Genomic DNA, 26,624 nt, shown 5'->3' with positions numbered 1-26,624 from the left:
ATTAGAAAAAAAAACACATGATTTTTCAAGTTTTTGACCAAAAAATCTTGATAAGTAATTATAACTTGGTGAATCCTTACTAGTACAGAGATAGTTGACTTTAAATGAATGGACAGCTATCTCGCTTAGTCGGTGGGTTGGAGAGGGTTTGTGTTACACTGAGAGTTTATATGCATTATCTTATCCGAGGGGAGCATTAAAGATCACAAAACTTTAAACTCACTGCTAGTGGATGGAAGGTTGCTGAAATCAGTTCTGTGAAGGATGATGCTCGTTTCCGGTATGTTGAATCTGCTTTTCTCCTTTGAGAAAGTGGAGCAGGTGCTAAGATTTGTGTCTTCATCCATAGGGAGCTCTTTGATCTCTCCAACAGAGCTGGCTGAATCATCACTACTGCTCTCACTGAAGAAGAAAAAAAATAAGAAATAACAGTCTTAAACCTTACAATTTAACTGCAGTTAATAAAGACATTCTGCTTGCTAATGGTAGTATACTCATAATTTACTTTCCCTAAGATCTAAAAATTGAGAGGATAAAAATCTTACTTATTCCACGAGACCTACAGATTGGGTGAAGATTTGCATAAAAATGGCAAAATTAATCATTTCTACTTAGATCAATGTATGAGAAAGTTCAAAGCATGCTCTGAAAATGTTTAAAATGATAACCATGATTAAATTATAACTTCTCATTTTAACTTTATTTAGTTACACAATTGAGTATAAAGTTTCAACTGAATATGAATTTCTTGGTTCGAAAACGACCCATCTCAATAAAAATGGAAATTTTTAGAAACTATAAAAATTTTTTAGGTAACGACTAGAAAAGGAGTGTTTCCACACAAAAAAACAGAACATCGTGACGAACTCGAGTCCGGTCGTTTTGGAACTAAGAGATTCATACATAGTAATTCTAATTACCCAGTCTGATTAATGCCTTCCTAATATTTGGATTAATCTGGACATTACCCTTATTTCTTTGGACACACTGGAGAGTGTTATTTGCATCTAAAGTCCTAATTGACATGAAATTTATCCAAACTTTCACTTCAGGCATGGTTTATCATATACTTATTACAAAAACCAGAGCCAAAATTACTCTGATTGATAAATCTACTGAACTACATCAGCCTTGTATTCTTCGTCAATAGCGCGATGACTGTCCATGATCTTAAAAGGTTCCAAATCACTAGACATCTATTCATTGAAATTTTCTTTTCGTATTTTAAATTTTTTAACTACCTGGACTCATCGGAACTTGAATCGTCGGAGCTGTCTTGAGAAATAGCAGTAGGAGCAGGGGCTGGTGGAGGCATTTCGTAGGGTTTGAGTGGCCCAAACAGCACTGTGTTCAGAGGTAGATAACGTAAATCATCAGGAGTGTAGCTGTTAAGTAAAGCAGAGAACAATTAATGTTTATGACTTAATAGTAACATTGCAGAAAGAATAACAAGGACATATAATAAAATGCAAATCTGTGAATTGCATAAGAGACCCATATGCATGGTTTTTTCATTTTAGATTCATGAAGTTTTACCCTTATTTCCAGGATGCAAAGAAAAAAATGTTCTTATAATGCATAGATCAACGCAAATGAGAAACTCTACTCCCAAAACAATTGCTTCAAAGCTATCTCAGACATTCCCAATGGCTTTAAATAGAATGCTTCCATCCGTAAATACTGCGATTGTGAGTTGAATATTTCTGTCAAAATAAAGCTGGATGAGTTTTGTCATTTTTTTTCCCCCCAAAAGTTTTTGCTATTTCTTTGAAAAAAAAATAATTATGTATGTTTGAAGAGCTATTAGGTTTCAGAGACAGTAGAATTGAAAATTATTATTCCTTTACCACCGATTACAATTTGTAAAATAACCCTAAAATTTGGCTTTAAGATCTTAGAATAAAGAGAGGGCACCAACTAAATATGGAACTTGAATAATTGATGCAGCTCATATTCCTCACAACTTTGGTCCTTGCAAAATTTCATGCTTCACAATCGTCTAATGAAAATCCTTCAAAATTCCTAAATGACAGTAAACATTTCATGATTGCCCGTAACGATGACTTTTAAAATTGCTAGGGGATGTTGAGACAGTGTCAAAACGAATATAGAGGAGACAAAGTAAAGAAAAATTTGGTGCATAAATATTTACCTGTTGTAGTGATCGGTGTATTGGCCAGGGAGAACAGCGATCGGGTAACTGCCTATTTTGTTGGTGGGTCGTGTGAGTTTGGCTCGCTTGGTCTGTGGATACTGAACAGTGTAGGATTGCAGGTCAAAAGAGCATCGCTTTCGGACTTTGTTGAAGTCTTTGTTCCATTTAGCTGCTGACCTGACGGCTCGCTCCATTGATACGATTTGATCAGATGTTGGTCGACTCATAAGGGCTAAAATCAAGATTATACTGATTAGAGTTGGGTTTCGAACATGACTTTGATTATTATGGTCCATGAGAAAAATGGTATCAGTTTTTGGAAATCTGACATTCATATCTGAACTTTGCACTTGATAGCAATATAGAAGTATACAAGAATAAAATAAAAGTTTCAGAACTATAGCCAATTCTCACTATTATGTATTTGAAGGGGATTGAAAAAAGGACCATTGCATGAAGAAAAGTTAATATGAAACGTAGTTGAACACTATTCTGAAGTATTTATGAAAATAATATCCCTCCTTCTATGGAAGTGAGGCTCGGAGTGTTACTGGAGATCACGTCTTCAGACTTTTGAGGACTATGATGGAAGAAGGGCGAGTGTAAAAGGAAAAGCATTTTGAGAAAATTCCTTTGAAAGTTTGAAATAAAGTCTAGAAGAAGTGAGTCCGCCAACTGATTAAACCAAAGGCAATTCTTGTAATCTACACCTTAAAAATTTGGAATCGACTGATAATTTGAAAAAAAAAAAAAAAAAAAAAAAAAAAATGTTTAAAAAAGGGATATGACGCCCGCCCCTTTGTGGCATTCAGGTGTACAAAGTGCTAGAGACCGTTGTAAAAGCTGCTTTTGTGCATGTATGTTCTATAATGATGACTTAAGCATCTGGTGTTTTTCTGCTACATTTAAATGCTGACACTCCAAATGCCGCAACACAGTTTTTTCTCCCACATCAAGTATATAGATACTTTAGTTTTAAAGAGAAAAATCTAAGCATATTATTTTCTCATACCCTTACAGTTTGTATGAAAAAAAGATGGATGCAGCAATTTAGAAATGCCATTCCACATGCAATTGGCAAAATCGAGAATTCATTTAAAATATTCGTTCCATCGCCAATCTGCGGTAGGTAAATACAATTTTGGCTTCTAGTTGCTTTGAAGTGCTGATAGATTGTAAAACTCAAAAATTTTGGGGCAAATTGTAGCCTTTGCTTGAGGGTCAGAGGATTTGGCAGTCATATGATATCAAAGGAACAATAAAAACTAATCCACGTGAATAGGAAAAAGAACCCCAAAAATGTGGCCTGCACTGTAACAGGCGCCAGGAATGCACTGGTGGGATGCTAAGCTGGTCTCACTGACAAAAAAGATCAACATATGAGGTCTAAAAGACCCAAATTGATATACATTCCTAGGCATGACCCCAACTTGGTATTTCAATGCATCTGCCTAAGCTGAACAATGAACACTTTCCCTCTTAATCTTGCGCTGATATTTACTTGAGTTCAAATTTTTGAACCCAATGAAAACGTTGGAAATTTTTCGGCCTTAATTTCCCTGCAGAATACTGTAATCCATACGTTAACACAAAAACATTAAATGCATACCTAGTTGCCTCAGTGACATTTCTTTTGCTTGCATCTCCCGTAAATGATTACTGAATTCATCATACTTATGCTTGAAGTCAGCAAACATGATATCTAGAATGTCAGTGCTTTTGACTGCCGTGAGACCTGCAACAAATTAAGATTTTCCTATAGTTTTTTACACAGAAAAAGTAGAATAGGCAGAGTAATTAAAATTATTTTGCAGCATTATTAATTCTGATGCAGCAATTATTACTACTAATGAATATACCACTAATTTTTTACAATTTTTTGTTCTATTCTATTTCATTTTAGTTCCCAAATATATTTAGTTTCAGTAATACATTATTTCACTCATTTCATTCTTGGTAAATGACTTGTAAAACATCAAAGCAAATGAATGCATCACGTGAATATCAAAACATTCTTACCTAGATTTGCAATAGTGTTTGAGACAAGCCCGCTATCAAGGAGGAACGTTTTTTCTTCTGCTTGGACAGGTCGACTCTCCAGATTAGGGTATCGCCGTTTGAAAGCTGCTTTAACGCCCAAATATTGGGTTACCTGCTCTTGGATCATGTACCATTCTCCACCTTGCAAAGGCCACTGGTATTCAGCAACTTGTGCTACCGAGAAATCGCGATTGCTGAAAACAAATGACCAAATGGTAAGTAAGGAAGAGAAAAAACACAAAACTGGCGAGAACAAAAAATAATTAAACGGCTGCCAGTTGAATTGATGGAGATAGAATCTTGGAATGCTGACAATGCTTAAGTTTTAGCCTCATCAATGGTAAGAGCAGAGGAAATGACTCGGTAATTATGGAAACATTTTGCCAAATTTATAGACTAGTGTACTGTGCTTTTACAAAATAACAGTAATTAATATTATTAAATTTTTGTGTTGTAGACACAATATCATTACAGCCTGTTCTTTATTGTATTGCCTCCACAGAACAATGAAATCCTGGGAGGGAGATGTGTACTGTCTTTCTTGCATTAAACTTTTTTTAAGTCTAGGCCCAAATTTTTGTGGTTGAAACTTTTTTCAGATCATGAACAAATAACCTAGTAATCAGCATATCAATGAGCTTGCGTACTGCTTTACAGACAATTCAAGTCATCTGTAAAGCATGCAAGATGCTCAAACAAATTTGGGCACTGTATATTATAAACAAAGGCAAAGAGATAATTGTTCACATACCTTTCAAGGTCAATCACTTCCATGCGACCTTTCTTCAACAAATCTACACAAAACAAAAACAACATAAGATTAGTATGATGCATCATAATTAAATAGGTTTAGTATAGTACACGTCTTTGGGTGTTTTCTAGACATTAGACGAATGAAAAAGAGAGCAAGAACAAAAAAAATATATAGCGTGTAACATTCATTTTTCTACAAACTGATAGATTTCTCAATTTTATCATTTATGCTTCAAAATAAGTAAAAGTTTCAGTTTTTTCTTATTTCCTGTTAGTTTATAAGACAATTTACAATAATCAAGAAATTAGAGTTGGAACAGAAAAAAAAGAACGTTACATTATAAGCAGACCTTGCCAAAGGATCCATCTGTTGGCTGCATGGTCTCTTACACATCCATTAAGTTTTCAATAAATGAAAATGGTATGCATGAAGAGGGAATTCAGGAAAACTAGACTGCTGAACACACTACACAGTATAAATATACGTTAGATTATAATCTCTCATCAGAACAGCGAAGGGATGCACATGAAGTCTCACTTGATGCTTCCACATACAAGGTGCAAAACAGTAAGCCAACAAAATATTGAGTCCATGCGAAATAAGTTTACACACTTCTAGACTGAAGATCGTCCAATGCCACTTTTAGATGTGAAGTAAATGGAAGAATCAAGATGGCAGATCTTCTGTTGCAGTCTAAAAAAGTGTCAACATAATTGGTGTGGACTCTACATACCTTCCATGTCAATGAAGGATTTTGATTTCTAATGCAATTGCTTTTACCTCAGTAAAATGTTGTGAAAGAAAACATGTTCAACAGAAAATGTTATTTAACTTACTCTGTTCATAAGAGGAAATATGAAAATAAAAAAATGATTTACTACTAAAGAGAATAAAATGTACCTTCATCGCCCATCTGCGTTTCTTCTTCAAACAATTCAGGAGCCTCCGCTCTCCTCCTCTCTCTTTCTTCTTTCTCAGCGAGCTGTCTCTCCCTTGCTTCACGCATTTGTTGTTTCCGGATTTCATTCCGTCGTTTCAACTTTTCCCGTTTCGCCTCTCGTTTTCTCACGAACTCCTTGTACTTTTCAGCATACCTTTAAAAATGAAAAGTACCAATAAAAATATAGAAGTCAGGTAGTGAAAACTAGTTTTAAAACAGAGATAAAAATACTTAGTTTTGCTTTCGCTGGGTTTTTGATAGTAGGAAATAAAGAAATTCATTAGGATTTTTTCAGAGCTACACCTGTTTGGTGCTTCTTCATTTCCCACTTATTCTTTCATTTTAAAACTGACCCAACTCATTTGTTCAACATCAATTTTTTCAACTCATTTGGCTATGTGCTAACAAAAGGGAACAAATTATTTAGGCTTCTGACATTCGTTAGACTTGGAAGATGAGACCAAAATTCATTTATGTCTTCCTTCTTAATGGACTCGACATGGCAGTAAAGATACATCCCGTCAAAATGACCAATTCCACACAAAAAATAAGACATGGGGCAGTAAAATTGAGGCACTTCCTATTTTTAAAATGAAATTCGACGAACAAGGGGCTGTAATATTTTCCCCAATTCCAACGATTTTTCTCTATTTTAAGCAGATTTCATGCATGCATCTAGCTAATTTGTGTTAGTTCTATATTGAAGTCATTTTTGTCATCTTTCCCTCTGACGAAAAATTATGGGTCAACTTAAAATGCTGAAGACGATTAAAAGAAAAGTTACTTGCAAAGTATGATACCTGAAAGTAATAAAATTCAAGTTATTCAACCTGATATTCAGCCCACCCCAAATCCCTGACTCAACAAGAAAAAATTGTTCTTCAGGTTCCATCTCTGAGTTTCTTTTTGTACCTTGTTTAGATTTTTTTACATTTATTTCTAAAAAATGAGCTTACCTCTTCTTTTTTTCTTCATACTTCCTGGCCTTCTCTTCTTCTTTCTTTTTCAGGGCCTCTTCTTTGAGTCTTTCCTCCTCTTCAAGCCGTTTCTTTTCTTCTACTTCGCGCCTAATTCGTTCTTCCTCTTCTCGTTGCTTGCGTTCCTCTTCTTCCTTTTGTTTACGCTCTTCTTCCTCTTGCCGTTTCTTTTCAGCAGCTTCTTGACGAAGCCGTGCTTGCTCAGCCAACCGTTCTCTTTCAGCTACAGCCCGGGGGTCATTAGGGTCATCAAGATTGATCTTCGGTTTTCGTCCTCTTTTTCCTACAGAGAAGAGCGAAATGTAAAGGAAGCAGTTAAATAATATTCTTGGTAAAGATATAAATTGAATAATATGGCCTATCACTGATAAAAATGAGAATCTACGACTTGCTTTTTTTTTTCATGTAAAATTACGTAAAAAAGGTCGACCCAACAAAAACATACCACTTCTATGTTTAGAAATACAATTGATTAAATGTTTTCAGTTTAAATAATTTCCATGAAACGTTTAAAATGTGTGCATTAATCAATCTGTATATTGAATTTAAGCTACTTAATTTATAATTAAATTTCTCACTTTTTCTAATTATTATTGTCATTAGTTATTTTATCGTTATAGAGGACGATTTCGCTTTTTCCAGACTTCATGGTTGTTGAAGGTAAACTATACCTTTTAATCAATCTTTTTTATGTATGACATTGCAAACTTTGTGGGCTGCCTATAGCACTACTGTTTTCTGTAGAGATACTAGATTGTGCTTTCCTGATGTTTTCTCTATTTCTTTAGTGATATTTAAAGTGAGTGCCCCTGTTGCATTGATCACTATCGGAATAAATTACTACTGTTTTCATATCTCATAATCATTGGGTTCCAATTTCAAAATCTCAATATTTCATGCCTTTTTCTGCTTCTTTTCTTGCTATGGTGCAGTGTGATAAGACTGTGACATCGATCAAGTAGCATAATTTTTTATTTTTTTTATGAGTACCCTTACCTTGATGCTTCCTTCAGGTTTGATGGATTCTAAGGTCCTATGACTCATTTCAATTTTTTCTTTTTGGAATTTTTCAAATTTTTAACCAAAATAATACAAATCTGTAAGGAGTTTTTGATAATCCCTCGAATCAAAACACAGATAAAATTATTTCTTCTGTGGACGGCCCGAAATTTACACCAAAATAGTCTTGTAGAGGAACTACCTAATTTACTTGTGAGGCTATGATACGTATTATGGTGTAGAAAGAAATATTGAGGATAGAGTAAATATACTTGATTATTGATTTTTATTATTGATTATTGATTATTGACCTTGTTAATTTGGCAAATTTTATTTTTCAAAGGCAGTGACACAAGACATTATTGAGTGAAAAAAACGAATTTTAAGGGAAAAATTTCGGGGTTACTCATCATTCTACCTTTAGAAATTTTTCCTAGGTTTTTAGAAATTTTATGAGCTTACTAAAAATAAAAAAAAAAATAAATAAAAAAAAAAAATGAAAATAAAAAAATAAAATAAAAAAAATAAAAAAAAATAAAAAAAAAATAAAAATAAAAAAATAAAATAAAAATAAAAAAAATAAAGTTAAAAAAAATAAAAAAAAAACTAATAAATAAAAATAAAAGGTTACATACCTTTAACGGGAGTTCCTTGCAGGGTAGAGAGATTGCCATCCTCCACTTTGATTTTACGCGGACGGCCTCGTTTCCGCTTCATGGGTTCGCCAGAACCTGGTGTCGCATCAGAATCTGTAGTCAGCAGTGAAACAAATGGACTCTTCACTGGGGTTTCATCTATGAAGCTGCCATCCATCAATTCGTTGGGTACTTTGTAGTTTGCTTCCAAATCTACCACTGCATCAGGCTCCTTGTTTAAAATATCACTATTCTCATTTCCACAGGAGCGTATCGCACTTCCTCCTTCTCCAGCATTAATAATTTCTGTTGTAAGTTTGGATAATTTGACCTGCGGTTCCATCTCTGCTACCTTCTTCGGCCGCCCGCGCTTGGGCACTAATTTATCAGGAAAACTTTGGCCATCGATGCTATCATTACCATCCATGGTTGCTTTTTTTCTGCCACGTTTCGGGGTCATGGATTCTTTACTATCAGTATCAATGGATTTTAGAATTACTTTACAATCTGTAGTTATTGGTTCTATAGCACGCCGTTTTGAAGATCCCGGCTCTGGTTTTGTTGCTGACTTCATAAAGATCTTGGCCGGGCAAGACGCCTCCGTGGTAATTTTCATTGGGAATTTTCCAGCCTCATGGGAAATGATTTGGTTGTTGCGAAGGTCAACCTTGATTTTGTTCTTGTATTCAGGGTGAGGTAAAAGTGAGGCGTCTACACCAGATGATTTCAGGCGGCTCAGCTCGCTGGAGACAGAGCTATCACTGCTGGTGGAGTTTGTTCGACTGATTGAAGCTGGTGTTTTGATACCTTTGTCGCTATAAAGTATGCTTGCTTCACTTTCAATGGAGCTAGATCGACTTACCGCTGCTGATTGAGTTCTGTCTGATTCAGAAGTTGCATTATCAATAGATTGAGATGTGCTCTCGCTGTCTATAGAACAGCTGCGCGATACTGTTGCAGAAGTATGATCTTGCAATGCCATACTGCTCTCGAACTTCGTCTTTAGTCCAGTGTTAGTGGTGATCTTGATCTTCAATGAGGATGTGGTGATCTCTTTCACTGATTCGAAATTTCTAACTTCGTCGAATTCTGATGCTAAATTTTTAACTACATCCTGACTTTCTTCCGACTCCGATCGCACTTCACTCACATCTCCTCCAATGATTTCTTTGAGCTGCTCTGGTGATAGCTTTTGGATTTCCATTGGTCCTGAATCAGTTTGCGTCAACGTGCTCTCAATGGCTCCTGAGTTCGAGTATTCCGAATCGTTTGTGAGTTCGTCTGCCCCAAGGGATTCATCATCAGACTGAACCATTTCTGATTCTTCAATTTCGCAGTCTTTTTCCATCACTTCACTATCGATGATATTATCTTCTGCATTCTGTTTAGTAATTTCTTCGGTAAATTGTGGGGTTTCCAATTGTTTTTCCTCTTCTGGATTTTTTACCTCAACGGTCTTGCATTCTGTGATGCACAATGCTCCTTCTTTGTCTGTTTTATTGTCATCATTGGTTTTGGAATCCTCAGTTTTTTCACAAGGATTATCATCCTCCAGTGTATGGACTTTTGCAATGCATTCAGCAGCTGAAGGTTCTAAAATTTCAGTGGCTTCTTGGATTTTTTCTTCACTATTTTTGAAATCGAGACTGTTCATTTTATCGAGGTCATGAATTTTAGATCTGAGCTCAGTATCTTCTGATTTTGAGACATTGGATTCCTTCAAAATGGTCTCAGGATTTTGGCTTTGCATCTTTCTACAGCTTGTGGCGGTAAATGATTTTTCATACGTTTTATTAAGAATATCAGATTTTTCAGAACTTGTTGCAGAGTCCGCCGTTTCAGTGAATTCAACATTTGAGAATTCAACCGATTTGTTAGATATCTCAGCACAGTTTTCAGAATCTACCACACCAACAGCTTCAGGAATAGAAATACTGTCAGGTTCTGGAAAATCTTCTGGTGTAGCCACTGAGCTCTCGACTTCAAATACAGATTTCAAAGGTATTTGTGGCTCAATCAGGTTTTCAGCAATAATGCCTGCATCTTTACACTTAGATACTTCATTGCAGGATTCACTTTTAGGATCTTGGCTGGTCACGGCTTCAGAAATAGATTTAGAGATGTCGATGGTAAGGTCCTCCTGAGTTGCAGTATCTGATGCTACATTTGGGGGATCAGACTGAGTTGAGAATTTTGGGTAGTTTTCCTCAGACTCTGCCAAATCTTTTGGAAGTTTTGGTTCTATGATCTCAAATTTGTTCGCACTATTTCCTTTTTCCAGATTTTCTGTAGTTTGGTCAGTAATTATACTTTGATTGCTGGTAACATCGGGGATTGAGCTAACATCATGGGCACACTCCTCGGAAGTAGAAGGAACCTGGACACTGTCATTTTCAAAAGTTTCTCTCTCTGCCACAGGTAAATCCTGTTGGTCATTTACCGATTTCCCGGGCTTTTCAGTAGAGCCTGATTTCGTTTCAGCAGTTTTAGGAACTTCACCATCTGTAGATTTTTCTGCTACTAAGCTGAGATGAAGGTTGCCTTTTTCAAGGGGTAACTTTTCAACAATGATAGATGCGGTGCATGGTTGATTATCTAATTTTGAGCCTGACTCTTCTTTCTCTTTAGCACTCAAAGTTGGAGGGTATTTTGCACTTGGACCCTCCTCTGCTGAAGGAATAAGGGGTTCGTCGAGGGGGATTAATTCTGGACTAGAGGTTTCCCTGTGGGGTGTAATGAGATCTTGGACAGCTTTATTACAGTCCATTTCACCAGTCACATCAGTATTATCCGATTTACATTCTACTTTTCTGATAGATTCAAGAGCCGTGGTTGGCTCTGGGTCATTTCTCTCGGCTTGTTCACAGCTTTCGACATTCCCGGTTGATAAGCTTTCACAATGGGGTATTATAATTTTTTCAACAATATTTGTTTCAGGTACTACATTATTTTGGCCTGGTGTTCTGCTCTTGGGAACAGAAACTGACTCAACAGTATCCGACTCAGAGACTTTAAACTCATCTTCTCCACTGAAGGATTCAGATTTATGGATGTTGGTGGTTTTTTTTGCAAGCTGCTCTTCTCCCGAAGAGTCATCTTCAACGACAGGCTTTAGACTACTAACTTCATCCATACTTTCAATTCCGCTTGAATTTTCAATGTCCGGTGATTTTGAGGACAGATTGATTTCGGACTTGCAAAGTACGCTTGCAGATGAATCTGAGGAAATTTTACAGGATATTTCAGAAGGAGAACATGCGGAGATATTCTCGGCTGCAGATAGAGTTTCTGAATTTATGCATTCACTTGGTAAGGGCATGTTCTCAGAGCTTTGCAAAGCTTCAGCGTATTTAGGGTTGTCTGGTTTTCTAGACTCGGGACTGACTATTTCAGCTAAAAAAGGGATATTCTTACCAGGGATGGTTTCTACTTCCCCATTAAGTTGAGTGCTTTCTGGCAGTTCACTTCTTTCCTTTTCTGAAAGTTCTGCTGATTTGGGTGCATCACTAGCTACTGCTGCCATTTTTTCATCTGAGTTCTTTGCTTCAAGCATTGTTGGATTAATTGAGCACGCCAATTCTTCTTGGGGGGAAATTTCTGCCTTCAAAACTACCTGTGAATCATAAAAACCGGCGGATGAGTGAGAGGAAGTTATAACATTCTCAGTTTCGTCATGCGATCTTGCGGTGGCTGCTACACTTGCTGGCTGACAATGTGACGTTTCAGCAGCGAGAGATGGTAACACAGCTTCTTCACGCACGCAAGGGTTGGATGCACACACAACTACGGAGCTACGAGAGACAGAGTTGCCACTCTTGCAGGAGTGGGCTTGAGAGGAGTCAAAAGAGATTGGCAGAGAATCAGAAATGTCATCAGGAACAACTAACATCTCAGGTTTGGAAGTTGAGGCGGGATTGGATGAAGGATCACAGTTGAAAGGCTGTCCTTCCTCAAGAATAGAGGGACTGCCAAAAGATACAGTTCTAGAAGAAACATTACTGTTATTACAACAAGTTACGTACCCTATTTGTTGAGAGATCTTGTTATCTTTTGCATTTTTAGAGGAGAGATCATCACTGGAGGAGTCTTGGTTGATTTTATTAGGATCAATAGGTGGATAGACAATGTCTTGAGAAGTTTCGTCGGAGTCCTTCAAGGACTGAGAGGTTTTGTTATCAATGACAGTTTTTTCTTTCTCAGAGGGAACATCAACGTTTAGACTAGTAGAGGAAGTGGTTTTCTTATTCTTGTCAGGGGTAAGTAAATTTTCAGTAACGGACGGAGCGTTTCCAGGTCCAGAACAAGAGCGGGCAAAATCAGTTTTTTCATTATTTTGAAGCCTGTGAAAATCATCAGATGATAAGTATGTGTTATCATTGGATGGTACAATGACTGATTCTTCATTAAAGATGGGCGAATTTTTTTTGACATTACAGGTATATTGAGGTGATATTTTTCCAGAGGTGGTTGCTTCTATGGTACAGGGCAGAACAAGGATATCGAGAGTTTCGTTTGAAGAGGCTTCTTTAACACTGGTGGGCGTTGTTAATTTATCATTTGGGAAAAGAACGGGATTCTGTATCAGATCTGGGTCCGGTTCAACATGAGGAAATACAATAGGTTTTGGACTGATCTGAGAGGAAACGTCCGGGACTGAAATTTCGGCTGATGATTTGATTTCGTTCTGTGGTGACGGCGTATCACCTTTGCTTATTGCAGAGTCATGAATCATGAGAGAATGGGAGACCGTTTGGTCTTTTGTTTCACTTTCAACAGCATGAGATATAAAGACACTTCCTTTGCTGAACACTTCAGTAACAGATATTACAGAGGCAGACTTATCTTCTTTGCATTCAGAGACAGGATCTTTGGCATTGAGGTTGAGTTGTCTTCCAAAATGACCTATTTTTCTGCGTTTGCTTTTTGATTCAACTACCACCGACAGATCTAGAGTTATGGCACATGCAACATCAATTAGCTTTCTCCTTTGATTGAGTAGATGAGTTTTAGAGTCCCTACCCTCAGGACTTAGGGTGTATAAAAAAGGGGTTTCTCTCCTTTTTTGAGCACTTTTAACAAGAGAGTCTTCTTTCGGTGGATCTGGATTGGATAGTGGGGACTTGTTTGAACTTTGAGGCTGCTCCGTAAAAGATTCAAGTGTGGAGAGTGCTTTATCATTAGACGATACTACATTCTGAATATTATCTGGGGAAGTTGAGAGGGTAAGACTGCAAACTTCTACTTTGGCACTTTGAGTATTATCAATGGCAATTACCTCACTTTTAGTTGTACTTTCTGAGTTGCTTATTATTGACAAAGGAGGGCTTCCGGCTGTCGCCTCTGAGGCTTCAGTGTTAATGTTTACATCTAATATTCCAGAATACGGAGCAGTTTTTGATTTATTTCGCTCGGCAAATGAAACAACAGATTCAACTTCGTCAGTGCCAAGGCCATCACCTGAGATCGAACCCGATGAAACGATGTTCAAGAATTCAGTCTTCCGCTTTTTGCTTGGAATTTCATCATCGATATCTCCTTTGCAATCGAGCTCATGTTTAGAGGCCCTTCTTTGAACTTGGCTTTCAACATCACTATAGGATACATCTGACGATTGTGGACCCGGGAGAGAATGGGAGGATGGATTTGCAACTACATCAGACTTAAAACGTTTTGAGGGTGTAGCATTTTCTGTATCGAGAGAAAGCTGTGTAGGCTTCTTCCCAACTTTTTCCGATTTTTCTGCAGCCAAATTAGACATTACTGTTGAGCAAGAGGTATCTGGACTATTGGTCTCACATGTTTTAATGGGTTGATGCAAGTTCCTTTCATCATTTGTAGGTTGTTTGACTTGACAGCTCTTTTTAATTGACACCATCGTGTCTAAGGCATTGGAAACTTTTAGCGATATATCTGCTTTTGTATCAACAGTTAAGGGTTGTTCCGCCGATGAGCCTTCCTGTGCAGATGTAGGGGAGATTGGAGAGGAGAGAGTTTCGGTAAGTTGACGAGCTTCGGTGGTATCAGCTGACTGAGATGGGGTCTGAAATATTACGTTTATTTGAGAGTTTTTCTCCTCGGTCACTGAGATTTCTGATGTAGATGAAGTATCAAAAGATTTTTCTGCCATCACACCGCTACTTTCAGCCGATTGATCTGTTTTTAGTTCAGAGATTTCAGCTGGTTTGGGTACCGAGCTTACTTCAACTTCCACTGAAGAGTCGACAGCAGATATTTTGATGCACTGATTTACCTCCACTTCATCATCAGTAGGTTGTGGTTTCGATGGTGAGCTCCTATTCAAAGATGTCAAAGCAAGTGTAGATGATGAGATGCTAATGGATACATCTGCGTCTAAACTGTCAGTTGACCTTCCTGTGATGAGAGAACCTGTACCTACAAATTCTGAAACAATTTTCATCCCATGAGTAGCCTGTGGTCTGATCAAAGCAATATCCTCCACAGATATTTCATCCTCTGGCATGGTTGAATCATTTATAGGCTGATTTACATCGCCTTCAATTAATTTCTGTAATTTGATGGGACAAGCTTTTTCTGATGATATCGAGACATCATGCGCAGAGGAAATTTCAACCGAGGGTTCTGTCTTCAACTCATTAGTTGGTAGTGATTCAATTTCGCTGTTTTCTTCTGATGATGTTTTGTCATTCGGCGTGGAGGAGAAATTTGCCGGTTGTGTAGAATTTATGAGATCTTCTGAGGCTGATATTATCCCAGCGCTTTCTTCTAAGGATTTTTTAGCGCCAGACGCACCCGATGGTTGGTCTGGTTCTTTCGACTCTTCTTTGTTAATTGTCGATAGGTCGGCATGACTGATTTCTGCGAGAAGTGCTGCGGGGTCTAAAATTAATGGAAGTTCTACGGGTTGTTTCGTCTCGACACCATCCGCTGGGAGTGTTTTTGACTGCTCACCGACATCTACAGGAGCTGAAGTGTCTGATGCGGTTTCCGCTGGTTTACTGTAGTTGAAAGAATCCGAAGGGCTAGAGACTTTGACTGCTTGCTCTGATTTTTCTTCATCAACTGCCGATGTTTCAGTCGGGATATGATCCTCAGAAAGCACGGACGCGGCTCCATCAGAATTATGCAGGGTCCATTTTTCTGTTAAAACATCTGGTGGCATACGGTTGACTTGAGAATTTTCCTCCTCGGCCTTTGAGATGACCGATACGGATGAACTTTCAACAGATTTTTCTGCCACCACATCACTACTTTCGGCCGATAAATCTCTTTTTAATTCCCTGGTTTCAGCTAGTTTGGATATAGAGCTTACTTCGACCTCTGCTAAAGTATTTGGGGAAGGAATTTTGGTCGACTGCTCCGGCTCCACTTCATCAGTGAATTGTCGTTTTGTAGGAGAGCTCCCATCCAAAGAGGCTGAAGCAAGTGGAGCGGATAAGATGCTGATTGGCTCCTCTGCCTTTGGACTATCTGTCGACTGCAATATGATCTGAGAACCCGATTCCACAACTTCTGAATCACATGGTGCAGGAATACCTTCAACTGGCTGATCAACCTTCATTCCATCAGTTGCCTGTGGTCTAATCAGAGAAAATCTCTCCTCAGATAATTCATCCTCAGGTATGATTGAATTCGTCACTACCTGATCCTTCTCACTTTCAATTAGTGTCGGTGATTTGAGTGAACATGATTTTTCTGAAGACAGCAGAACATCTTGGGCAGAAGAAACTTCAACTGATGGTTGTGTTTTCAAATTGTTAGTTGGAAGTGATTTAATTGGTATTTCGGTGTTTTCCTCTGCTGACGTTATATCATCCGGCAGCGAGGTCACATTCGCTGGTTGTGTCGAATCTAGGATATCTTCTGGGGCTAATATTATCTGAGAGTTTTCTTCCACAGCTTCTTTAGCGTCAGGCACATTCGATGGTTTGATTGGTTCTTTCGACTCTTCTTGGTCAATTGTTAATGAGTCGGCATGACAGCTTTCAGCGACAAATACTGAAGAGTCCAACGTCAGAGAAATTTCCGTTTGGACATCATCGGTTGTGAGGGATTTTGACTGATCACTGATACCAGCGGATGCTGTAAAGTCTAATGCGGTTTCCGATAGTGTGTCTGTTGTATCATAATTCAGAACCAGTGAGTCGATCTTAGACCTTCCCTTTTTTGGTGCAGAATTTTCAGTTGTTGGGGGGATTTCAACTTGTTCTTCTGTCTTCATATTATTGGTTGGGGCTGATTCAAAGGATCCTAGTGGTTTAGTAGGAGGTATACCTATTTCTCCACCCGAGTCTTCACTTCCTGCTGACTCCACTGTGTCCGCCAGGATGTCTAACACTGGTTCGTCAATGATTTTACAAGATGGGATTTCCCCTTGTTTCACACTTGGACTCTGACTCTCAACTGACGATACATCTAATTCACCGTCTGATTCCCCTTGAGTTTCAACAAGACAGGTTTGCTCGATACTTTCAGGCTGAATGGGAGCAGAAATCATGGAGGTGCATAATTCTGATTCCGTTTCATTTGGAACCTCAACAAGAGAACATTTTGATGAACATTCAGCTACAATGTTGCTAGAAATAATTGAATCTTTCGACTCAGTCTCAATTTTATCAGGAGCTTTCACTGAAGACCTTTCTCTAGGGCGTTTAGGCAGGGTCTTATTTAAACTTTCAAAGCTGTTCGTCTCATTATTTTTCCTTTCTGCAACTATCACAGTGGTGTTAAGTGTTTCCTTGCTTTGTCGAGAGTCGCCTTTGATGACACCAGTATCTGAGAACTCTGATTCGCTTCGTAATTCAACTCGAGCGTCATTGGAAGACTTCTCCGCCTGTTCTCCTGATGGGACATTAATGGAAAGCTGAGTTAAGTTTGGCGAGGTCTCTATTTCGACCAGAACTTCGGTGGAGGTAGTTCGTGATGAATTTTTCTTTGGAGGATCACTTGCAATGAGATTGATTGTCAGTTCACTTTCTAGTTTTACCTCAGTTTCAGAAAGAGGACTTTGTGGTCTTGATTGCGGCTCTTTTTCGAAAAGGGTTTGAACATTTCCGATAGTTGACTCTGAGTTCCTTATCAACTGATGATCATCTGATGTGAATGTAGAAGCTGATTCAGATCTGGTTTCCATTTGAGATGTAAAAGGTAAAACTCCTGTTTCATTTTCCGACTGAATGTTAGCAGGGACTTCTGAGATGTTTGGTTGACGGTCAACATTCAATGAACTTTCGATGGGAGATGATGCAGTTTGACCTCCTAGCTGAGTGTCTTCCGCTAATACTGCTATGTCCATTTCAGTTCTTGATGACACCGATATTTCAACGAAAGGACTTTTTCCTTGATTCTCAAAAGATGAAATATTGCTTGAATTCTCAGAGACGTCTGATTCATTGTTACGTTCGATCAGAGCTTCAGAGAGAATGGTACTTGCTTCTGATGAAAATTGATTTGCATCATCAGATATCATCGATGCAGAATTGGGAGAATTGCGATCATTGCTAGTTGAGATAGTCTTCTCAGTTTCTTGTCGAGCTTCATTCAGAACGATCGATGTTTCTGATTCATCATTTGACTTTAATGATGTTTCTAACGCAGATATTTCTAAATCAGTCTCTGTTTCGACTTGACTGGGAACTGCATGGATATTCAGCTCAGATATTAATTCAATTTGGATATCGATTGGGCTAGAAGTCAGATTTTTGGATTGCTCTCCGTGATTAAGTGACGTACATGGCTCAATTTTAGAATCACTCGATGGTCTGGTTATCGACACATCTTCATCAGGTATTGTGACCGAGTCTGCAGTAAAGTCTGTCATCATTTCGCCTGATTTGACAGCCTTAGGAAGAGTCTCATTTTCCAAAACTGCTTCATTAAGTAAACTTTCCGAGACTAGCTGCTTAGAGGCGGTAAGAGGCTCTTGCGACGAGACTTCAGAGGAATCGAATGTGATATTGAAGGGAGGGCGATCTTCAACATTTGAACAGCGTTGCTCGGTAGAAATATTTGAAGAGACAGTGTCAATTTCAGGATCATAGAGAGGAGTGCTAGAGCTGGTCTTTGCATTTAATTCTGACTTTTCGACAGTCTGTGAAAGGATACTTGGGCATTCTTCACTCGGATTTATTTGACTGTCAGAACTGATAAAAGAATTTTCACGCGGTGACTCAGATGGAGATCTCAAAGAAGAGTAGAGTTCGCTAGTTTGATCATCGGGAATTTCTTTTAATGATTCTGAACATGTAGCAGGGACAGAACTTTCATTATCTGATTTCTGGAAAGCATCTTGTTCGTGCTGCACAACGATCGGAGACTGAAGATCCACTTCTCGATGAGCCGAATCTGAAACTGAAAATGCAAGTTCAGCATCGTCATGTACAGAAGGAGGGGATCCTTCGACATTTATCTCAATGCTTGGAGCAAGGAGTTCCTTCACGAAAGTATTTTCAGAAACATCCACATTATGTGCTGTAATCTCGTCTTGCGAATTGGTTGGAGAGTTGATCTGGGATGTGTTGGTTTCTGCAATCGTCTCGGTTCCCTTCAGTGACTCCTGTGTTTCTTCGGGTGAAGAACATGGATTTTCAACAAAATTTGATACCGTGGGAGTACCCGTGTCCGATTTGGTTTCTGGCTTTGGAAAATCAGTTTCTCCGTGAATATCAGCATCTAGAGCACTCCCGCATTTCTCATCAGTTTTTGTTGTGGATAGACAAACAGGATTTTCAAACATATTTGTGGATTCAGGCTCGACAAATTTGGAATGGATTGTAGTGAGGAGTTCCGGATTTTCAGAGGCTTTTGTGTTACTGTTACACGTAATCTCTGCTTCAATGTTGACAAATAATTCTTCTGTATCAGTGCTAGCTTCAAAGTTGGGAGTTTCCATCGATAAGTTCTTAGTCTTCGCACTCTCTGAATCTGAATTAACCGATGGCAGCTTATTTTCTGAGATGTTTGCAGTGCTTTCACTCGAGGATTCTTTAATAACTGCGGTGGAGTGTTCTGAATAATCAACATTCGCATCGCAACAGGAAGTTTCTACTGAGGCCTGATTTAAATTGATGTTAGCGGAATGCAGAGGATTTTCAGGCTCAGTAACACTTGACTGAAATGGTTCAAATTCAACATTGGCATCATTTTCCATCGTCTCAAGATGCCCAGTAACTTCTGTGGATGACTGCTCATTTATGGCTGTTTCTAGCTCCATAGTGGGTGGGTTTTCTGAGTCTAGGTTCTTGTTCTCATTCTTGGAAAATTGATCCATTTCTATACTTCCAACTTGCAATTCAGTTGCATTTAATAGTTGTTGCAAAGTTTCTGCAGTTTCTAGCTCAGCACTTGATGCAAAATAAGCCGATGTTGTTGATGGTCCTGCAACAGGAGGTTCCATAAATTCTTCTTTGGCCACTGAATTTGGACCCAGTTTTGGCTCGAAACGCGCAGTATGACAATCTTGGGTGATAGACGACTGTTTAGCGATAGTATTTTCTTGGAGGACTGAAGGAAGAACGACACTTTTCTCTGACGAAGTCCTATTCACCTTATGGGCAGGTTGGGCCGGTGGAGTGTCTGAAATTTCTTCAAGTGATGATTCTCTCGATTGAGATTGAACGGCTGACGTCTCATTTGTTTCAGTACTAATTAATAGTGCGGACTCAAGCTGGGATTTGATGAGGTTTTCTGATGAAGGTGGCTGTAAATCACTTGAGGACTCTTCTGATGCAGTTGTAACCGCAGTCGATTTTTGTGGGGCATCCTCGGTCAGACTTTCGACTAAAACTTTGGGTTCTGATGAAGCGATCAATTTGGTCTCACTCACTTTGCTGAGAGTTGCTGAGTATTCTGGCTGAGTTTCAGCAAGTGCGTTTGCTTCTAGGCAAGGATTTTCTATTTGCTGAGCCTTATTCGTTGTAATGGGTAAAATCGTTTGCAATGCTTCACTTTCGACGGGCATGTCACTTCGTGACAGAAAGTCTGAGGGAGGGTTCTTTGGTGATGCAACACAAGAGGAATCAGTATTTGAGTTAGGCAAGTCAGGTCTTAACCTACTAGTAATATCAGTTTTGGTTGCAGATAGCAGCTCTGTTTGAGATCTGGAGGTTGTTGGTTCACTAACACTTTCCCTGGTGACTTTATTCTGAATTTCAACAGAGCAGTTTTCATGATTTTGCTGCGCAAGGTGGTCAACAAAGGAAACGGAAATTGGCTCAGGGTTCGCGTTGAGTATGATTTCTGATTGAAGTTCAGATAATGCAGGCGTTTCTGTCTGAATTTCATCAGGTGCGTTGCTCTTTGACTGAGTTTCGGACAGTGGCTCTGTATCTCTTTCTGGAATATCTGATAAGGAAATTTCACTCTGCTTTGTCTTTGAGGATGATTCTAAGACTGAGACGGGTTCACAAATTGGCTGCTCTGCAACTTTAGCGATGCTTCCCTGCTGCGAGATAGATATGCCGACTGATGGTTCTCCGATTTCAAGTTCCATTGCTCGTTGAGAGGGACATGCGCAAACAGATATATTTTTCGAAACTGAAGATGGAGTGCTTGTTTTTAGAGATTTGATAATGTCTAATGAGCCTACGTCATTCGCATTTTCCGCAATATTTTCGGAGGGTGTTAGGTGTAAATCATTGGGATTTGTCGCACATTTTTCCGACACATCTTCATTTAACACCAGACATTCTCTAAATTGAGATTCAGGTGACTTCGTTCTTAGATGAGAAGTTTCTACAGAGGGGAGTGTAATTTCAGGTTCGCTTTCAAGGACCACATGAGATACAGCTGCGGTGGCAGCAACAGCTTGTTCTAAGGAAATTTTCGATAAAAACTTATTTGGAGACTCAGCTGAGCTGATGCCGGCTTCTACAGGTTTGGTTGTTTCTGCTTCCAATTTCGATTGAATTCGAGACACGGTCGAAGTTGCAGCCACAGCCTGTTCTAGAGAAATTTTGGGAAGAAATTTCTCAGGGGATTCAATGACATGAGTCAAAGCTGTGTCAGTTTTAGGTGAATGGATAACTGCTGAAGTTTCTGCGATAATTACAGGAGTGTTCGGTGATTTCGGCTGGAGAATTTCGCTTCCCGAGGAGGCAATGGAAGGGACAGCTAAAGCTCCTTTGTCTTCTGGTGTGAATTCTTGTGAAAGTGAATCTTTGCAAGGGAGTTTTGAGCAATTTGTGGGATTCTTCATGACCACTTCACAAGTTGATTTTTCAGCTGAAGATTCTTTTAAAAGGTCAAATTTAGCAAGATCTTCTGTTTCAGGAATCCCCATTTTTGAATCATACTGTTGCTGAAATTGTGTGTCTGTTTCAGTGACCGACTTTTGATTTTCTGTAAGTTCTGTTAAAATTGCTGAGTCAGTCAAAGGCACAATGGATGTTGGAATCATGCCAGGTAGCGTTTCAGTGTTAACGGCTCCGTCATGAGTCTGCTGATTAATTTCATCGTTTTCGGAGCTTGTTGAGCCCATAACTACCTGACTGTCATCTGCAACTCTTTCAGTTCCAGTCAAAGTTTTAGCCACTAAAATTTCAGTTGCACCAGTCAACAGGTTTGTTGAAGGTTCAGAGGATAATATTGAATGATTAGTTTTTGCTTCAATTTCAATAGCTTTGGAAGCCAAAGTTTCTGCGACCACTGTTTTTGAGCATATGGTTGGTTCAGTAGACTGTTTTGCAGTATCTCCTGAGGACTTAAACACGGGACTGTCTGTATACGAAGATTTGTCAATACTTGAAACCACTGGAATCTCAAATACAGGTTCTTCAATACTAAATACTTCCGACTCTAGAGCTGACACTGCAGCGGATGTTTCGTTGATTAATTGCTTGTCAAGCTCAAACGGAGCGCTCAGCGGTGGAACTTTGGAGCTATTTGTGGAATCTCCAAATTCTGGAGCAGTTTGGTACTCAGAAGCGGAGTAATACTCCATGCTGTAGCTTTCATGCAACATTGAAACGGCGAAATCTGTTTCGTTGTATGTATTGTCAAACGTTATGGATCTTACTGCGTTGTCCAGCTCATAGTCTCCTGTGGGAACGATAGGATGTGTAACGGGTGTGGACGTGGCATTCCCTGGGACCATTTCTTTCTGCCTCCCAAAATAAACAGCGTCAACAAATGGGGATGATGTCTGACTTGCAATTAATTCACTGGCCTCTGCAAGCTTTCTTTCAACTTCACTCAGCTCAACGATAGGGTGAGACAATTCCGGGGCTGGCTGACATGGAGTGATGAGCCCTGTGGGCGTCTCTTCAGGGCAATACGTTTCTTCGCTATTACCGGCAAACTGTAAAATGCTTTGAACTGCTGCTTGGTTTGGGTCAACTACTTGGGTTTGTAATTCATTAGAAGATGGCATTGATGAGCTCTCAGCGACGGCGTAGGGTTTAACAGCATTCGTTTGAATACTGAGAGGTGAATCGCTGTCCTTAGCTTGATCAGAGCTTGAAGTCTTGATTTCCTGAAGAACATCTTCTATTGGTTTTTCGTCAACGATATCTTCTGACTGAGCAGAGAGAACCATTTCAGAAACATTTTCTGCGGTCAGGTTCACCGAGCTGTCATCAGCAGTTGTGTTAGAGGTGCTCAATTTTCCCTCGGACGCTGCGGATGTACTGGGCTCTCCCTCACTCTCTGATGAGGAGTCTTCGCTTTCTGATGATAGATTCAACCCTACATTTTGACTCTTGCCAGCTTTAATTGGGGTTTGTGAAGGCTTGTTGTCCTCTTCATCACTTTCTGAAGAGAGATTCAAATCAGAGCTGACGCTGTAAAAGCGAAAAGACTTGGAGCTATCATCTTCAGGTGGTTTGGCAGGTGACTCTACTGAAAGTTTGATTTGAGCCAGTTTCTCTGGAGTTTCGACTTTCGTGCTGAGGATGTTTTTGGCAGGGGATGTTATTCTGGTATTAATGACAGACTTGGACGGAGATGCTGTTTTGATGTTAGTGGTGGACTTGGCTGAGGACACCAGTTTAGTGTTACCGGCTGGTTTTTCCTCTGATTCGTCTTTTTTTGTTACAATATCTTTGATTGGAGTTGTCCTTTTGGGAGAGGCAGGACTTGACACCAGGCTTTCATCGTCACTGTCTGAAGATGATTCAGAGGTGGAATCGGAGTCACTTGCACTTTCAGGTGACATAGAACCTTCTCGTTTTTTGGGAAGGACTTTATCTCGACCACCTTCTTCATCGTCCGAGTCTGATGAGATATCTAGGTCTGAGTTACCACTCCCATTGGTTGAGGCAGACAACGTTTCTTCCGAGTCTTCATCGTCATCGCTGTCTGATGACACATCAAAATCTGAGCTTGATTCTTCAGAATCAACTTTTGATTTGGATTTATCTGGGGAATTTTCAGTGTCACTTGTTTTTGAAGCTGAGTCGAAAGGTACTTCTGATTTCCTCTCTTCAAATTCAGAACTAGTTTTTGATTTTCTTCTATCAAACGACCAGGGTTTTGCCACAACAGAGGCAGTGACACCAGCTGGTTCCTCATCACTGTGATTTTTCAGTTCCATATCTTTTATTGTTGATTTTAAAGGAGTTTCCAATGAAGTAGCGGCTTGTTGGGACAATTTTCCTCGCAGCTTCGTGGGTGGCTGATCCTTCTTTGATTCTGCCTTTCCTGGTGAAATGACAGTTTCCATTGCCTGACATTCTGTTTTGTCTTTGACAGACATTTTCCTTCTCCTGTTGACGAGAGGTTTAAAATTTTCGGATTGCATTCCTGAAGATTGACGACGAGTTCTTGGTCCTTCTGAGATTAGATTGTCTTCAGAAATATTAACATCTATTTTGTCTACCGTATGAATAGATTCTAATTTGTTTCGCTTACCCTTTTTAGGCCTCTCCTCGGCAGTTGCAGCAGATTTTACTGGTTTTTTACTTTTTGAGTTTTGGAGTTCAGCTACTAAGGGAACATTTTTTCCGTCGGTGGAACTTCCACTAGATGTTCGTTTTCCTCTTAATGACATTCTTCCGGATACTTGAGCGGTTGAATTATCAGAAAAAGTACGTGGAGAGTCCATTTTTTCTGAAGAAAGGCTATCAGAACGACTATTTTTTCTTTTTCCGCTGCGTAATTTGCAATCAGAATCTCCTGACAAAGAAGTTTCCAATTCACTAGGAATACTTTGCTGAACATCTGACAGTTCAGGTACATTTTCAGTGAAACTAATTTTTCTGTTGGTTCGCCTAAGCTTAGTCTCTGCAATTTGAGCTTTCAATTCTGGCTGGTCATTTGTTCCAGATTTTGTGGCACTTTTTGACAGAGTTGTGTCGATTTTTTCAGGGGTATTATCAGAGAGACTGGCACTTGACCGTGTTCTTCCACTGCGGAGTTTTATCCCTGAAGTTTCAACATCGGATCCCTGTGGTACTTTTGAGTCGCTTATCTCTTGTGATTCAGGTACGCTATTTTCCATCAAAGAAACGCTTGTTTTACGTCTATTATTTTTGGAGTTAGTGTCTGTAGGACTAGTCTTTTTGGAATTGACAATGCTAGTATCACTCTCCTCTGGACTTGGAGTTACAGGTCCACTTACACTGTCTATAGGATGGTCGCTTAGTTTCCGCCTTCCTCTCCTGGGTGTGCATTCTAAGGCTGGCTGAATTCTCGGTTGATCTTTAGGACTTGTCAATACAGAGTCTACTTTTTGAGTTACGGAAGACTGAGCAACTGAGCTAACACTTATTTTACGTCTACCACTCCTGAGTTTACTGTCTGAGATTAGTGTGTTACGTAACCCTTCAATATCTTCATTTGAATTGGTAGTAGGAAGCTCAAGTTCAACCAGGTTTTCATTCTCCATTGCATCATTTTTAGGTGCCTCGGTGTGTGTAGAGCTAGCACTTGTTTTGCGCCTTCCTCTCCTGGGTTTGTCTTCAGGGACATCGATAACTTCCGTTAAACTCTCATTTTTGGAGGCGCTGTCTTCTTTCTTGGAGTTTTTAGAAGATTGTGGCGATGCAATTTTAAGTTCACATGCTGCTGGATTTTCATTGAAACTTACTTTACGCCGGCCTCTTCTAGATTTAATATCAGAGAAAGCTTCACCTGACTGCTCTCTGTTTTCTTCGAGATTTTCCTTCCATTCCCTACCGATTACATCTGCCTCCAACTCAGGACTAGAGACAATCCTTTCGTCAGGCTTACTACATTCTTGAGGATCAGATGCTCCCGTTTTTTTACTTTTGCCCGGCTCTTCGGCTCTGCTTTCTGCGGTTTCTGAAGGAAGGGTATTTTTCTTTTTCCACTCTTCCTTAGGTTGAGCATAATCTTTAGAACTTTCATCAAAATTTTCAGCTTTTTCAAGAAATACTACGGACTCTTTAGACTGATAACTCTCTAAAGAACTTTTAGGCGCCGCGACACTTTGATCCAAAACTATAGGTTCTGTTTGTTTTAGATTTATTTGAAGCTCTTTACATGTTTCCGTAGTAACACTTCCTTTCTTTTTTCTTCCTCTCCTTGGTTTAGCATCCTCGGCTAACACATCGGAGTCCATCACTTCAGGATTTTCAGGCTGAGAGCAAGCTGAGGTGTCAAGAAACCCATCACTGACATTGTCAGATTCACTTTGCGATTTAGAGGAGGGTCTTGTCTTCTTGGGCCTTCCACGTTTAGGCTTTGATTCCAATGTTTGAGGTTCATGAGCGGGCAAATTTCTTGCAGGGCTTGAGTCATTTAATCCTTCCTTTTCTAACTTATCAGATGTCACTTCGGACTCAATTGCGCATTCTGATGTGCGTCTACGGGTATGTGGCCTTTCAGTAGGAGATACAAAGGTACCAGCATTGAGTTTTGATGAGGGTTGTATTTTCTCAGCAAATTCTGTTTCTTTTGCACTGTTCTGATTTTGTATGCCGTCTGATTTAATTGGCTCTGCTTTCGCAAAACGGCGAGTTTTGGGTCTTTCAAACAAGAATCTTTTAGCTGGCGGCGGGGAGCTACATGTTTCAACTGACACTTCACTGGGCTTCACGTTCGCTGCTTCGATAGATACTGCTTTCTCACCTAAACAAGCAATATTTGGGGCTTCTGCTTGGCTTATCTTGATGGGACGTTTCCGTTTCGGTGGTCTTCCTCTCCTCTTCAATACTTGCGCTGTTACCTCCGATTTCAACGGGGCTGA

At 39.4% G+C, this 26,624-nt stretch overlaps 1 protein-coding gene across 2 annotated transcripts in view; it reads right to left on the bottom strand.

The window, feature by feature from the left end:
• The window catches only part of LOC109043405 (uncharacterized), a 53,405-nt gene that overhangs the window by 7,385 nt on the left and 19,396 nt on the right, over positions 1-26,624 (bottom strand). Inside the window, exons 2-10 of one of the 2 annotated variants that reach the window (XM_019060599.2) lie at positions 8,501-26,624; positions 6,846-7,149; positions 5,850-6,043; positions 4,947-4,989; positions 4,175-4,389; positions 3,765-3,890; positions 2,153-2,387; positions 1,242-1,385; positions 224-402 (exon numbers count right to left, since the gene is read on the bottom strand). The exon at positions 8,501-26,624 is cut by the window's right edge and continues 12,470 nt beyond it. In XM_019060599.2, the coding sequence (XP_018916144.2) occupies positions 224-402; positions 1,242-1,385; positions 2,153-2,387; positions 3,765-3,890; positions 4,175-4,389; positions 4,947-4,989; positions 5,850-6,043; positions 6,846-7,149; positions 8,501-26,624 (19,564 nt within the window). Of the gene's footprint in view, positions 1-223; positions 403-1,241; positions 1,386-2,152; positions 2,388-3,764; positions 3,891-4,174; positions 4,390-4,946; positions 4,990-5,849; positions 6,044-6,845; positions 7,150-8,500 lie in introns of those variants that run through there. The other variant, XM_019060600.2, reaches the window with a different exon arrangement.

This window comes from Bemisia tabaci, chromosome 3 (genome assembly GCF_918797505.1).
Source record: "Bemisia tabaci chromosome 3, PGI_BMITA_v3".
In the NCBI taxonomy this organism is placed as follows: domain Eukaryota; kingdom Metazoa; phylum Arthropoda; class Insecta; order Hemiptera; family Aleyrodidae; genus Bemisia; species Bemisia tabaci.
Note: the sequence above shows the minus strand (reverse complement) of the source record. Positions and strands in the feature narration are given on the sequence as shown.